A 15,201-nucleotide genomic window follows, 5' to 3' on the forward strand; every position below is an offset into this window, starting at 1 on the left:
CCCACTTCAAACGGTAACTCCACAAAAGTACTTGGTATATGGAGAGAACTGTGGCCTACAATCCATCTTTGAAGCTTCACAAAGAGCCAGGAGGAGTAGAAGCTCTGTTGTCTGGGCTGTGTGTAACAGGCACCTCTTTCAATTCCACAAGAAGGCAAGCTTAACTAGATAGAATTTCACCACACCCTTTGCCAAAAAATGTGCCCCCACTCTAACTCACCCATCTGGATAATGCCATTTCTCCTTTCAATCCCTGGACCACATGGACAGTACTCTGCTGCCACTGTGTCTTGTGTGGACCTCCACTTTATTAACTACCAAAGAGCATTTACTTAAAGCCTCTGTCATTCGACACCCCATAAATCCCTTGATACAGAGCCTGTTCCTTTTTGTGCTTGGCATCCTAAGAACTTGTGTGACAGTCCATGACTGCTCAGTGCATAGAGGTAAGACCTGGATAGGTTGAAGCAGGGAAGGAAGAAGGAAAGAAGAGAAAGCAGGATGAAATGGAAAAGGACATCTAGGGCTGAGTGGTGGTGCACGCCTTTAGTCCCAGCACTCAGGAGGCAGAGGCAGGTGGATCTCTGTGAGCCCACAGCCAGCCTGGTCTACAGAGTGAGTTCCAGGGCAAGGGCTACACAGAGAAACCCTGTAGAAAGAAAAAAAGGAAGGAAGGAAGGAAAGAAGGAAAGAAAAGGAAAGAAAAGAAAAGAAAAAAGAAAAGAAAAGAGACACCTAACAGTTCATGAGTCTGTGAATGGGACATTTTAAAGTAATTTCTACTTATTGAAAATGAGGTCTAGGGGCTGGAGAGATCGACTGCTCAGCTATTAAGAGAGTTGACTGATTTTCCAGAGTTATGAGGTTGGTTCCCAGCACCCACATAGGTAGCTCACAACCACCCTCACTCCAACTCGGGGTATCCAATGACTCTGGCCTCCTGTGTCTGGCATCTATACTCCCATGCACATATCTACACAGACACACATAAATGCACATAGTTAAAAATAATAAAATAAATCTTTAAAATGAAGCCTACTGGTAAGATTAAATGGTAACTTTCTTAAGAGAACTAAGGAGTGTTTGGCTTTGAAATTTGGGGAAAATCAAATTTGGGTGGTTAGCTTAACTACACTTCTGCACACCCAATATAAATGAAGACAGAATTGAGCTGGGTAACAAGTGCCAGGTGGTGTTCTTTCCTGGCTTATTAATGATTCTGCAGGTGACTCTCCTTTACCCCAAATTCATGTCAAATGACCCAGCTCCTGTCAGAGAGGAGCAGAGCCAACATAAGGATTTTTTTTCTCTTTTTCAACTCCATCATCACTTTGATTGACAAATTCCTGTCTTTGAAAACATCTTTTTTAACCAGGCATGTGGCGCACAACTGTAATCTCAACATTTGGGAGGAGGAGGCTGGAAATCACCGTGAGTATGAAGTGTACCTAGGAAATTCCAGGCCACCTAGGGCTATACACATAGCAAGACCCAGACAAAAAGAGATAAATAAATGCAAAACCCCGAAATAACAACAAAAGCAGCACTTTTTAGCTTAGGGCAAAAAGCACGAGGCATAATTCTGAACAATGTGCAATTGTATCGAATCCTCTGTAACCAACATATTTTAACAACAAAAGCTTCAAAAACCTTCAAAGTCCTATTAGCACCAAACCCGCAAACCACAGCAGGGGCCTTTTTCTGCTGGAGGTTATTGGACTCGGCTTTGGCCTTAAGGCCATCAACTCTGACTCACTGCACACAGAATTCCAGGGAGTGTGAATGCTTCAAAGGAGAGCAAGGTGCCATTTGAAGATATTTCACCCTTCAAAACTGAAATGCGAATTAAAAACAAACCAGTTTTTTTTCCCCCTTGTCCCATGGACGATGGTACTGATTAGTCCAGGGAAACACCAGCTGAAGAAAATGACGGACTCCACTTAAGGGGAACTAAGCTTGAGGAAGTCAACTGATTGTCAAACAGATGAGGTAGGGCAGCTTCCAGGTCCGTTTCCCACTTAGGGTCCCAAGACTTCAAGGAGTGATGCGTTACCTTCCTGCTCTGTTCATGCTGACACCCACAAGGCTTTCCTTGTTGGGGTGTGAAGCCTGTCTGTACTTTTGTGACCATTCTTTTTTGCTTTTTAAGATCTTTTCCTCAGAAAACTCTACAGGTGTACACTTCAACCAACCCAATAAAATTACCCTAAAGCAGTAAGAAACGGAAAGGGTCACAAGTAATATACACCCTGGTTTCTTTCACATTGGTGTCAAAAGGCATCAAGAGACCAAAAAGCCAGGATAACAAAGTCATTACAAATTTCTTGATTTCTTATTTCTTACTGTATAAAACTCTAGGGGAATTTTGTACTAGTTTGTATTCAGAGTCAAAAAGAAACTAACCTAAAATCCATTTTCTATGGTTTTGTCCAATGACCTTGTCAACTTCTAGTTCAAATCAAATAATGAGGAAGTGTAAGCATCCTCTCAACCGCAAACCTGTCTAATTCTACTCACAACGACACCAAGTGACTCAGTTTGCATTTTTAAAGGACCGTAGCATTTGCCTGCTGCAAAGAGGAATTAAGGGAACAATTGGGAATTTGGGGGACATACCAAGTGTTCGCAACAAAACAAACTGCATTCCCAGCGCAAAGGGCCTTTCTTCATCTTCCACAGACCTAGAGGGAGGAGAAGGAAAAAACGGTTTAAAACAGTGGCTCCACGAAAATGCCAGTAAAATCGAGCCTGCCTTAGGCAGAGCCATATACTAGAATGTTTTCTCAAAATATTTAATCCACTAGAATGTAGTAACAGTCGCCAACCAAGACTCCCTGAGTAAATCACAGATGAGACATGTCTCCACCAGAGGCTGATTAATTCTGTTTCTGTGTGAATAATGGAGAAGGAGCAAGGCTCTTGGCTGAAGAGATAGGGGCTCCTCTAAATGAGCACCCCAAATCGCTTCTACTAAGAAAAAAATTGTAAACATTTATCCTAACCATTGTAGTCTCTTATTCTCTTTCTCTGTCTGTCTCAATGTTCCAGAATTGAAGGTGTATCCAATGAAAATCATTTTCATAATTCTTATGAGATGGGAGGGGTATGTCCTAGCTAATTTTATGTCAACTTGCTACAAAGGAGGGAACCTCAATTAAGGAAATGCTTCCATAAGATCTGGCTGTAGGGCATTTTCTTAATTAATGGTTGATACGAGAGGGCCCAGCCCATTGTGGATAGTGCCATCCCTAGGCTGGTGGTCCTGGGTGAGGAAACCATGATGAACAAGCCAGTAAGCAGCACCCCTCCATGGCCTCTGCATCAGCTCCTGCCTCCAGGTTCTTGCCCTGTTTGAGTTCCTGTCCTGACTTCCTCCAATGATGGGCTATAATGTAGAAGTGTAAGCTAAATAAAGCCTTTCCTCCCCAACTTGTTTTTGGTCATGGCGTTCCATCGCTGCAATAGAAATTCCAACTAAGACAAAGTAAAAACAGAAATTACAGGCATACTCGCATACACATACACATGTACACACACATAAATGAAGAGCCAGAGAAATAAGCTTATTCAAGCCATATTCCCCCTCACCTAAAATTGATGTTCTAAATAATTCTCATGTGGGAGGAAGATTGGAACCTATTGATTTTGCAATTAGCAGAGATTAAAAGACCCTTCTTCAGAGATTTGCTGTTAGAGGCCAACTCATAAATTGCCATGCTTGAACACTTCGGAACATTTGTAAAGTGAGGTGATCCTTATATAGTCTACTTAACACTTTTTACAGAATTACAGTGGGAAAGAGTGAGATGCTTCAGATAAGTCGATTTACTAACGGGCCACACAGTTTCCACATGATGGAGTACTTTGTGCTTTTTATCTCATCCACAGAGGATCTAGGTGTGGGATGGGAAATACTTCCAGGCCCAAGGCCCTTACTGTCTTTTCCTCATATTCCAATTGTCTCAGCAGTTTGCCAGCTCTGCATACATGGTTACTCCATCAACATCTCCTGACCGCATGCCCTGCTTTCTTCCATTCAGGAAATGTCTCTCTCAGCGTCCAACGAGAAAGAAACCAGAGTGTGTGAGGGGTACGGGCTACTCACTCTCAGTGAGCACGGTGCTTCTGGCCAGGTAGCCAGCATTATGACCTTGGAGAAACCAGGAAGAAGAGCAAGAACTGACTCTCTTCCTCCTGTGTCGCTGAGCCACATCCCTGCTCCCCTCTAGCCTACAGGGTCGTTCTTCGGGCTTTACCACAGTAACCCCCCCCCCACCTTTGCCCACCACAGCCTATAACAAATAGATCTGAATGTGCAGAACCAAAGTAGCTTCTATGTCCTCTCCTAGAGGAAAAAAAAAAAAAAAAACCAGAATCTGCAATAGAGCAATGAAATCGCAGCCTGACTGGCAGCTCACATTTCCAAGTCTATCCTGTCCTTGATTCAGCTCCAGGACTTTATACAATAGGAAAATTAATGAACTCAGCATTTTGAAATGCAAACCCAGCATAATCCCTCATTGATCTCAGAGGTGCAGTATTAACCATCCACGAGGCTGGAGATGATACCCTTTGCAATAGTCACGATCTTTGCCAAACTATTTCCACCCACTTCGAGGGTCTGGCTTCTTGGAGCTACCCAGAGATGGCCTTCAACTCATGATGTCTAACCTCATAGCACAAAGACTTCAGACACTAAAAGCACTGGAAAGAAAGCTTGGAAATAATAGGAATAGAACCCAGCTGAAAAAAAGAAACTTCTAGAACAGGCAATGGTTCAGCCATCTTTTTCTCTCTGGTTTAAAGCTCTCCCTTAAACTGGCAGGAAATGTGGGGCGCCCTCCTGCGAGCTACTCTTACTACCCCCCAGTTTGTTTCGCTTCAGTCGTCCTACAGTGCGCTCCGCAGCATCTGCTGGGTGCTGCTGTCCTTACCTGAGTGTTACTATAATGGCTGACGGCTGGGCACAGGCTGTGATGAAGGTAACTATGAAAAGGAAGACCAAGAAGGGGATGAGGGTATTGCAGGTGCGTTTGCACTTCCCAGACACAGCGTAGCCGTTCTCATTGAGATAGGTTTTCACAATGACCACGCGGAGCTGGCTGCGCTGACCCACCGTGGGCGGGGTGATCACTTGTCGGCTCTGGACGCAGGCGCACTCTGTGTAATTCCGAACCTGAGTAGCAAACGAAGATTAATGGTGTGCCCATCAAAAATAAAACGTGGAGGTGGAACGCTGACAAAGTCAAAGTGTTAAAAAATAACTGTAAGATTTTTAAATGCACAATATTGTACACAAAACACTTGGTTTCTTAACAGCAATAAAAGGGTCAAAGTTTGCCTGCTGGTCAGACGCTTTAAACCTAAACTTCCCCAAGAAGCTTTAAACACTCAATTCTGTGACATTTACATGCCATGTGCTCATTTGGGGTCATAAATACACATGGCTTTGATTACTGTTGAACTTGTAGACTTTCCAGTTAGGGAAGCCCCTAAAACAGGAGACAGTTTGATTTTTATTTGTGCTCACCAGAGGGCCTAGCATAAGTGTGAGCACACAATGAAACCTAAAATAAACGTTGGTTAAACTCCTAACACAAGTGTGATCACTTCAAACACGCCAAGTGATGTGGCCTCGGAATGATGGCTTCAGCACCAATGACAATGAACTTGCCTTTGGCTGTTCCAGTATAAACACTCTCAGTCCCTTCAACAGGCTAGTGACCTCCACGAGTATGAATAGAGAACTCATCACTCCAGTCTATACTGTAGCCTCGGCCCTGCAGTGCTCTGGACTCTGACAGACTCCAGCTGTCTAAAAACCCCTGGTATGCCCAACATCACTTGTTACTCCCCCCTCCCCCCACATATCCATGTATGATATGTGGGCACTGAAGACAGAAGAGCAAAGGAGACTAAATCTTCTCCAGTAGCTTCTCAAACTTCTACTGAACACAGACACAATGATGAAAATGGAACTCCTCTTGTTGGTGAGTACTCAGTACGAAACAAGCTAACAAATATTAACGTGCTCAGTTACTTCTTTGCCTAGTATCTTACTTTTGACTAAATGAAAATTAGCTGAACTAGTTCTCATGGTGACTGCTGAAAACAGTAGTAAGAACGGGTTGCCAGGGGGTTGGCCATTTAAGCAGGAAAGACTTCCCATACAACACCGCAGGGATCACAGCCAAGAAACAATCTCCGGAGCTCAATAGTGTCACACTGCAGAGCCCAATAACGATGTCATGTGCAAATAGTCATTTCCAATTTATCCTCTGGTTCCAAACTCAGAAAACAAAAGTGGTACCCCCTAACTCCAGGTCAACGGTATAGTCTCTGAAATCTGCACAGAATGGGCGAATGCATTTTCATCTTTAAATTAGGGCAATCGCCGCCAATCCGTTCTCATGCCAACAGCCAAATTGGGCTCAGTAAAGAATAGAGTAGAATATAAAAACCTTCTCCCACAGTATTAAAGCCTATTTATAATTCTCAGGGAAGAGAATTCTCAAAATAGACTATTCTTCAGCTGACAGAAATATCTTTACTCTGCAAGTTAAGGGGGGGGTGGTGAACTGACATATAGTCTTATGAAAAATGGGCATCACCCATCTTCACAGAGGACCAGCCCCCACAGTCTCTAGTCTCTTTTTTCAGCACCAACTCTAGTCACCTTGACCTTCAAATCTGTTACAAAGACCCTGCCAGAGGACCAAATGGGAAGCCCGGAATCCAACCTTATCAAGTTTCCCTGAGTTGGCACAGAATGTCAAGTAGGAATCAGCTGATGAGGACCAGAACTGTACACCCAGATTCTCCCAACACCCCTGGCAACAGTGATAGCCCTGCACAATTTGCCTCTCTAGAGGTGTTTTTCAAAGTCGCTTCAAAGGCCATTTGGAGTTTCATGAACAAGGGAACCTGAAGTCATCATGGGTGCATGTGAGTCCCATCACATCCTTGTCTCATGGTGTTGAATTAATTAGAAGAGAGACTTCTGGAGTATACTCACCCCGGTGCTAAGATTGCCACTATTGACACAGCCAGCCAGGCACGGGTTGAAGTATGTGATTCCATCTGATCCGCAGACTGGCTCATATTCATGTATTTTACAACCGCAATTAACATTGCAGCTTCCTGTCAGATTCCTATGAGGCATGGTGAGAGAAGGCCTGAGAGAGAGAGAGAGAGATAAAATACTTATACAAATTTGTGAGGTATATGTGCTATTTCAATACACATATACATTACATAATGATCCAGTCAGATTAATTGCCATATCTTTCATCTCAAAATTGATTGAGTTTTTTAACTATAAAATAGAGAAAATATGTTTTTCATTACTGATTCTTTAAAATCATTGTGAGCACATAGACATAAAATCCATCCACTAGCCACAGTTACCAGTGTAAGTTTCGTTTATCGAAGACTTGACTTGTTCTAGAATAATTTACCAAAGGAACACAATAATTATAGAAAACCAAGAGGAAGTGATTTGCAAAGGTGACTGACTAGGAACCCTGTCACTAGTTTGACAGGAATAACCAAAGAAGAAAGATTAAGCAGGAATCACTAGAAATGCCCAGATGCAACTCACAGTCAAACATGATGGGCATGTTTCCCCATGAAGTCACTGTGCTGGATACAAAGAAATGATGCACTATGAAAGTTCAAGAAAAATCCATTCAAGGAAAATCCATTCAAACCATAAGGACAAAGGGAGAAATACAACATGTAAAGGCACAAAGGTGGAGAGACCGTGTAAAACGGCAGTGAAAGAGGGGCAGGCAGGTCCTGGGGGCCACAGAAGAACAAGATTGACTCTAAAAAGCTCAAAGCAAGGCAGCATTACTTGACACGTTGTAACCATTCTCATGCGGTAGTGGTAAAATACTGTTCCTAAACTAACTAGGTCAGCAAGAGCAGATGTTTCATGCATCTGTCCCTTTATTCATTGTCCACCCATTCAACAAATATTTGGGAATGTCTGGTATGTGTCAGGACTTATCTTCAGTGAATATGTTAGTATAACTTATCTAGTAGCACAGCCCACCACCCAAATGCATTGCTCCTACACGCTTAGCATGTATACTCTTTATTCTATGGCTTCTCATGCTGTGATAATTCAAACTGGATGAAGAACCAAATTCAAACCAATACTACAGTTGTATCAAAAAAGCTCCTGACAAAGCAAAAGTCAAATAAATTCTGTCCTCCCATCTTGACACTCCACAGAAGAAATTTAGCTCAAGACATAATCATTATATTTATAAACTCTTAGTCTCAAGGACATTTTAATATTTGAAAATACCCCCAAAGTAATTCTAAATGAGTGATTCGTAACAGGGACAATCTTGTTCTCCCACCCAGGGGACATTTGGCAATGTTGGGAGACAGTTTTGGTTGTCCTAACTAAGGGGTGCTGTGGACATCTGTTAGTGTTATACAAGGACACCTCCAAACACAGTACAATGCTCCAGATAGCTTCCCCGTCCACAAAAAGGACTACCTAGCCCAAATGTCAATGGCACTGCAGACAAGACTTCAGACCAATAGGCACATTTTGCAGATGATGAAGTGAGGCTTTAGAAGCCCAGTGCCATGTTACCTACATACAGTGGAATGAATATGCAGGACAGTATAGATTCACCTCATCAACACTTCAAGAACTAAACTGCAAGCCACGACAATATAGAAGAGCTTTTCCAATCTGTGTGCTTAGTCTAAAACTGACAGACGTTCATACCAGACCAACAGCTGCTGTTGCTGCTGGTTAGAAGTTGCTTGGCATTTTCCTCCTGACAGTCTGTTCTGCCTTCATGTGTAACAGCCACACCTTACAAAGGCCTGTCAAAAGCCCAGCAGTGGTGGCGCACACCTTTAATCCCAGAACTTTGGAGGCAGAAGCAAGTGGATCTCTGTGAGTTCAAGGCGAACCTGGTCTACAAAGCAAGTTCCGGGACAGCCAAGGCTGCATAGAGAAACCCTGTCTTGAAAAACAAAATAAAAAAACAACAACAAAGGTAAACAAAGTCTGTCACTTAAGAGAATGTCCACTCAGGAGGAACAGCCTTAAGCCAACATCAGCATATGCTTTAAACATATAGACAAGACCTTTCCTCTCAGACCTGTCTTGTTGGTTATGTCTGTTTTTATCCTGGCCTCTATTTCAGAGAAATAATACAATAGTATAAGCTCTAAGAAAATATTGAGTTTAGGGGTCTGGAGGTGGCTCAGAAGTTAAGAGCACTTGCTGCTCTTCCAAAGGACCCAAGTTAAGTTCTCAGGACCCACACCAGGCAGCCAACAACCACCTCTAACTCTTACCAAGAAATAAGATGCCTTCTTGTTGTAGAATATTATTTTAAGGTGTGTTACTTTTATGTTGCATTTGTTTGACTCGTGAAGCTGTATTACTGTGCCTGTCTAAAACACCTGATGGTCTAATAAAGAACTGGCCAATAGCAAGGCAGGAGAAAGGATAGGCAGGGCTGGCAGGCAGAGAGAATAAATAGAGGGAGAAATCTGGGAGGAGAGAAAGAAGGAGCCAGAGAAGTAGGAGGACCCAGGGTCCAGCCACCCAGCTATGCAGCAAGCTATGGAGTAAGAAACAAAGAAAGGTATACAAGAATAGATAAGAAAAAGCCCAGAGGCAAAAGATAAGTGGAATAATTTAAAGTTAAGAAAAGCTGGCAAGAAACTAAGCCAAGCTAAGGCCGGGCATTCATAATTAAGAATAAGCCTCTATGTGTGATTTATTTGGAAGCTGGGTGGTGGGCCCCCCTAAAAGAGCCAAAACAACCAACAACAAATTGGTGTACCAACTTGGAGCTTGAATATCCATCTAGAGTATGAGAAAGCTGAACAACAACAAAATAAAAAGAGTACAGGGCCCCTCGAAAAAGTAAAAACAAACAACAACACCTTCTGGCCTCCGTAGACACCCCATATATGTGACATGTACTCACTCACATAGACACACACACATACACGTAAGTGAAAATAAATCTTTTAAATGCTAGCACCCAGTGGACAGAGGTGGTGAGTTCAACACCAACCTGGTCTACATAACGATTTCCAGGACAACATAGTGAAATCATGTCTCAAATAATAACAGCAATAATCAAAACAACAATAACGAAAATACTTTTAAAAAGAAAATAAATTAAATAATAATTTAATAATAATAAATTATCATGAAAAGAAGCAGGTATTCATGAAAGAGTCATTAAGCGGAAAGGTCACCACGGAATGAAAGAGAAGGGAGCCAACAGGGCTCAAGCCTCTGCACTGGGCTGATTTGCAAAGAATCTTTGTTTTTTCTTGCTGAAAATAGACATTTTTTTCTCACATACTATATCCTGATTTTGGTTTCTCTGCCTTCTATTCCTCCAAGTTCCTCCCCACCTCCCCTCCCATCTGGATCCACCCCCTTTCTGTCTCTCATTAGAAAATAAACAGGCTTCTAAAGGAGAATTATAAAATGAAATGAAACAAAACAAAAATCTAACACATCCGAATGGGACGAAACAAACAAGCAGAAGGAAAAGAGCCTGAGAAAAGGTGCAAGAAACACACCCACTTGTTCACACGTTTAGGAATCCCACAAAAACACTAAACTGGAAGCCATAATATATACCCAAAGGGCCTGTATGGTAGAAAGAGAGAGAGAGAGAGGGGGGGGGATAAAAAAGAATCATTTGTAAGAAGAATGTCTTGCTTGATTGTCAGTAACTCATCAGAACATGGACTGTTACTCTCACACAAGACGCCATCCTGCTTCTCTTCTAAGATGAGATCAAACAGGGCGGGATCAGCATGGTATGGCTGGATCCCACACTGTGTTCTCAAAAGTGCAAGGGCTAATCTCAAAGCACTAAGAAATCCCTCACTTGTCAGGAGTGAAGCCATAACGGGAATAGAAGATGCACAAGGACCACTTAGGGTCCATTGCACTTATTGGCACGAAGAGACCAGGTACCATCTTTCTTGCCTTCTCAGGCAAGACAGCCTTCTAAATGAGATGCTCCTGTTAACTCATGGGTCAATGGAGGAGGACCTTTTGTTGTTTTTGAGATTGAGTCTCATGTAGCCCAGGTCTTGACCTCACCATGTAGCTGAGGATGACACCCTGAACTCCTGATCCTCTTGTACCCACCTCCCAAGAACTGAATAGTAGGTGAATGGTCCCTGTGCCCAGTGAGTCAATGTAAACTAACTTCAAGTGAGGCACAGGACATTAATATCAAATATTTTACAACTCCAAACTGCTAGCATGAGCAAGAAAAATGGAAGGGGTCTCCAAGATTATCTAGCAATGTTGCTAGCTTTAAATACTGGGAAACTATGTGAGATATAATGATCTGCCCTGAAATACCAAGACTGTCCTTAGGAAAAGCAGCCTTAGAGAGTCAACAACAAAATAAACCTAAATAAAATAAAAATAACCACACTGGCTAATCTTTATCAATCAATGCCTAAGGAACAATTGTTTATTTAAAGTTACATATAACAACAAAGCATATTGTTGTGTAACATGAATTAAAAGCAAATCTCTGCCATAGGGTCATTACAGGTGTGTGTGTAAGAATGCTGTTAGACTCAATAGGGCCATTATAGGTGGGTGTGTAAGAATGCTGTTAGACTCAATAGGGCCATTACAGGTGGGTGTGTAAGAATGCTGTTAGACTCAAGAGAGCACACACACCAGCACTCTATCTCATCAGCACTACTTCAAGATCTGAAGACCACTAGGCCTTCCTTACCTAATAGGCACCTCATGGTCTATAATTCAAAGAGGAGATCCTAAAGCTTCTTTTGCCTTAGGTTTATCCCCATTAAAATATAAAATTAGGAATCCAAGTATATTGTATTCAAATCACATGAATTAAAGGAGTATGATTAGCACAGTAAAAAAGTAAGGAAAATGTTCTCTCTGCCTCTGTCTTCCTCTCCTGTCTCTGTCTGTTTCTGTTTCTGTCTCTCTCTGTCTCCCTGTCTCTCTGTCTCTGTCTCTCTGTCTCTTTCTCTCTGTCTTTCTCTGTGTCTCTTAACTGCCTCATCTCTTTGATTTGCCTTAGTCCTCTAGGAAACTTCAGTCAGAATATTTCCTTCAGTTCCACTTAATTTTTTTGGCTTCATAATAAAATCCATTTGGGGTTATTAAAGCTATACAACTGCTAGATGAAAATTCTCGTCTGTCATCATTTAAAATCAACATTAGCAGAGTTTTGCTTTTCTCCATGTACTTTCAGTAAAAGATCTATGTAAGTCATAAAAGTTATAAAAGATTGTAGCTGGAGTTTTCCTGTGTCCCGGCCTGCCAGCAGTCGGGACAAATCTCTCCCACTAGTGTCCCCCAAGTAAACACACTAAGACTGTCCAATAGTTACTGCCACAAACAGAAACCTGCCCTTTTTGGACACTTGGTGGCTTAAGAAACCACCATTGGAAAGAGTTTCGGCCAGTCACTAAGGTCACAAGATCAGAAGACTTGAAGATGACGTAATAGGTGTTATGCCCAGATAGGGACCCCAAAGACTTCACCACAGACCTTAGGTTCAGAATGCAACAGCATGGTTTATTTCTGTTTGTTTACAAGCCTCGGACAGGGAAGCTCGATCCAAAGCACTCACTGGTAGTCGTGAGGCCAGGAGGAACTTCCTTTTTCTTTGTGTGGCTAGCTTTTTAAAGGCAAAATCCACAAGCCCTTCAGGGGGGTTGGGGGAGTTTCGCACAGGTGCAACTCGGATTGGTTTATTTCTATCTCTGTTCTCTTTTACTGGTTGGTGGTTACAATTTATTGCTTTGGGGGCAGTCCAGCACAAGTCCCAGGCTTTGTCCTTGAGCCACCATGGGGGCTGGCTGGCTAAACACGTACTGCACATAACTCTAAGTTGGTGAGGGGCCCCAGAAAGTAAACATCTGGCTGAACTTTGAGCAGTCAGAGTGTGTGCAGAAAGGGAGCTACTGCAAGGACTATGTCTTTTGTTCATGGCCCTCCCAGAAACTGCTTGCTCAAGTCTCAGGAAACTGAAATTGAGGCCTGATCTCTGAGAGAAGACTGAGCAGCCAGTTATGGCATCTGCTTGGTCCTTTCATTCCCCCCTTGAGTTGTATATCATCTCCAATCATGGAGATGTTGCTTTTTGGTAAAAGACTTTATCACCAGGGTAGTAGATCATATCAGAGACTAATTGGACCAGAACATAAGAGTTTTTCCATTATCAATGGCAAAGCGAGCTTTCCCTTATTCAGTTTTTGCCATCTTCAAGTGTGTCATGGGTTCAGAGGTGGATATTGGAATTCTAGCATTCTCAGTTTAGTGGTACCCAGACACGAATAAGACATCAGTGATATAAGAGCCAACAATAATTAGCAGAAGCACAAGGGCCAAAAGCCTTGTGATGGCTGACAGAGTTTCTTATCCTCAAGAAACTTGGAACTTTATCTCAGGTTCCCTATGACAAGAAATTCCCTTTTGATTTAACATTCCAGGGGGGGAAACAAGGACGATGTTTTCTCTTCTGTAATTACTTCCTGCTGACATTGGGACGTTGTTGTCAGGGCCCTGGAAAGCCAGAATGTTAGTCAAAGACAAAAGGGAACGTTTTATTGACCAGCTGAAGAGATGGTATGCATATCGGCTGAATTGGTCCATATCAGCTTTCAGCAAGTTCAGGGCTCACAGTCATTTGCAGTAGGTTGTCACCAGCAAATGATGCTTGGATGTATCTGTCAGCCAAGTGGAAACCTGTTGAGACAGATATAAACTAGGAACAGGAGTTAAAACTTACGAACTTATTTGGAACTTTTAGACCCATAGTCTTAGTAATTGTAGTATTATCAATTTGCCCTGAAATCCATAGTGTCTTTTCTATCTAGAGAGCCAAGTATAGATTGGACTGAAATTTCTTTGGCCCAATGAAAAGCATCTGTAAGTCTATATTTAGAACCTGTTTATCTTTTTTAAAGAGACTTGTAGCTAGAGTTTTCCTGGCTGGCCCACAGTCAGGACCAATCTCTCTCATCTGCCAGTCCCACAGCCACTCAAATAAACATAGACACTTATATTGCTTACAAACTGTATGGCCATGGCAGGCTTCCTGCTAACTGTTCTTATAGCTAAAATTAATCCATTTTTATAAATCTATACCTTGCCACGTGGCTCGTGGCTTACTGGCATCTTCACATGCTGTTTGTCATCGTGGCAGCTGGCAGTGTCTCTCAGCCTTCCATTTCCCAGCTTTATTCTCCTCCTTATTAGCTTTATTTTTTTATTCTCTTTAATTAATTAATCCATTGATCAAACAATTAATAAGCTGACAAGGTATAGCTAGCCCAGTCATCAATGTTATCAAAGATCTGAGAAGGATAAACTCTACCTGAGTGCAGACTTTTAAATCTATTTAAAAACAACAGAGACCATCCATTACCCAGACTGCCATAATCCCAGGCTCCTATAGTCTTCATAGTGTTGACAGGACAGGTGTCAGGACAGCATCGGTCTTGGCTGCTGGGCCCATAACATGAAAGTTCTCCTGTGGAGGAGCAACTTGGGAAAGACTGATCTTATCTTGTCAGTGTCTCATTTGTCTATGCCAGATCCCTGGCAGCAGGTGTTGAGTCAGAGCGTCTTGCCCAGTGGTCAGTGTTGTCCACAATTCAGGTTGCATCTTCTTGTCATTGTTCCATATCTTCTTTGGAGACCTTGGGAGTCATTGCTAGGAGCTGGGGAGCTCGGAGTCTCTGTTTGCTATAGTAAGCTTTTTATGAAATAATGTAAATGCCATATTCATCAGATCTTTGACAGGTTTGAGGACCATTATCTATTAAATGTATCTGAGCCAAACAAATCTAGGCCTAATCTTGAAAATATCTCTAAGTTTGGTAACAATAACCAGGCCAATTTGTTCTCCTATAGATATATTAGTCAAATATACCTCTTAGTTTTTTTTATTTAAATAGAACAGTTTATGCTTTAAACTAGTATCTGAATAGCTAGATGACTAGTATTAACTTGTATTCCTTAACACAAAGGACATGCAAACTCAGACATTCAAAACCAAACTTACATGTGACCACATTTTTCATTCATACCTGTAGAGTAGACAGACATTTTTACAACTATGACCCTTTGGAGTCTCAATGTAACAGCAGAATAGCAAGACAAAGAAATCTGAAACATGTTTCATTTTT

The 15,201-nt window shown here is 42.1% G+C and overlaps 1 protein-coding gene across 1 annotated transcript in view; it reads right to left on the reverse strand.

Moving 5' to 3' along the window:
• Positions 1-2,616: 2,616 nt before the first annotated feature.
• Positions 2,617-15,201, reverse strand: part of Slco5a1 (solute carrier organic anion transporter family member 5A1) — a gene marked incomplete at its 3' end in the record, with an annotated part of 80,259 nt that continues 67,674 nt past the window's right edge. The window contains exons 7-9 of the mRNA XM_059253085.1: positions 7,016-7,175; positions 4,935-5,176; positions 2,617-2,681 (exon numbers count right to left, since the gene is read on the reverse strand). Of these exons, the coding sequence (XP_059109068.1) occupies positions 2,617-2,681; positions 4,935-5,176; positions 7,016-7,175 (467 nt within the window). The remainder of the gene's footprint in view (positions 2,682-4,934; positions 5,177-7,015; positions 7,176-15,201) is intronic.

The sequence above is a fragment of the Peromyscus eremicus genome, unplaced genomic scaffold (genome assembly GCF_949786415.1).
Source record: "Peromyscus eremicus unplaced genomic scaffold, PerEre_H2_v1 PerEre#2#unplaced_1507, whole genome shotgun sequence".
NCBI classification, from domain to species: Eukaryota; Metazoa; Chordata; class Mammalia; order Rodentia; family Cricetidae; genus Peromyscus; species Peromyscus eremicus.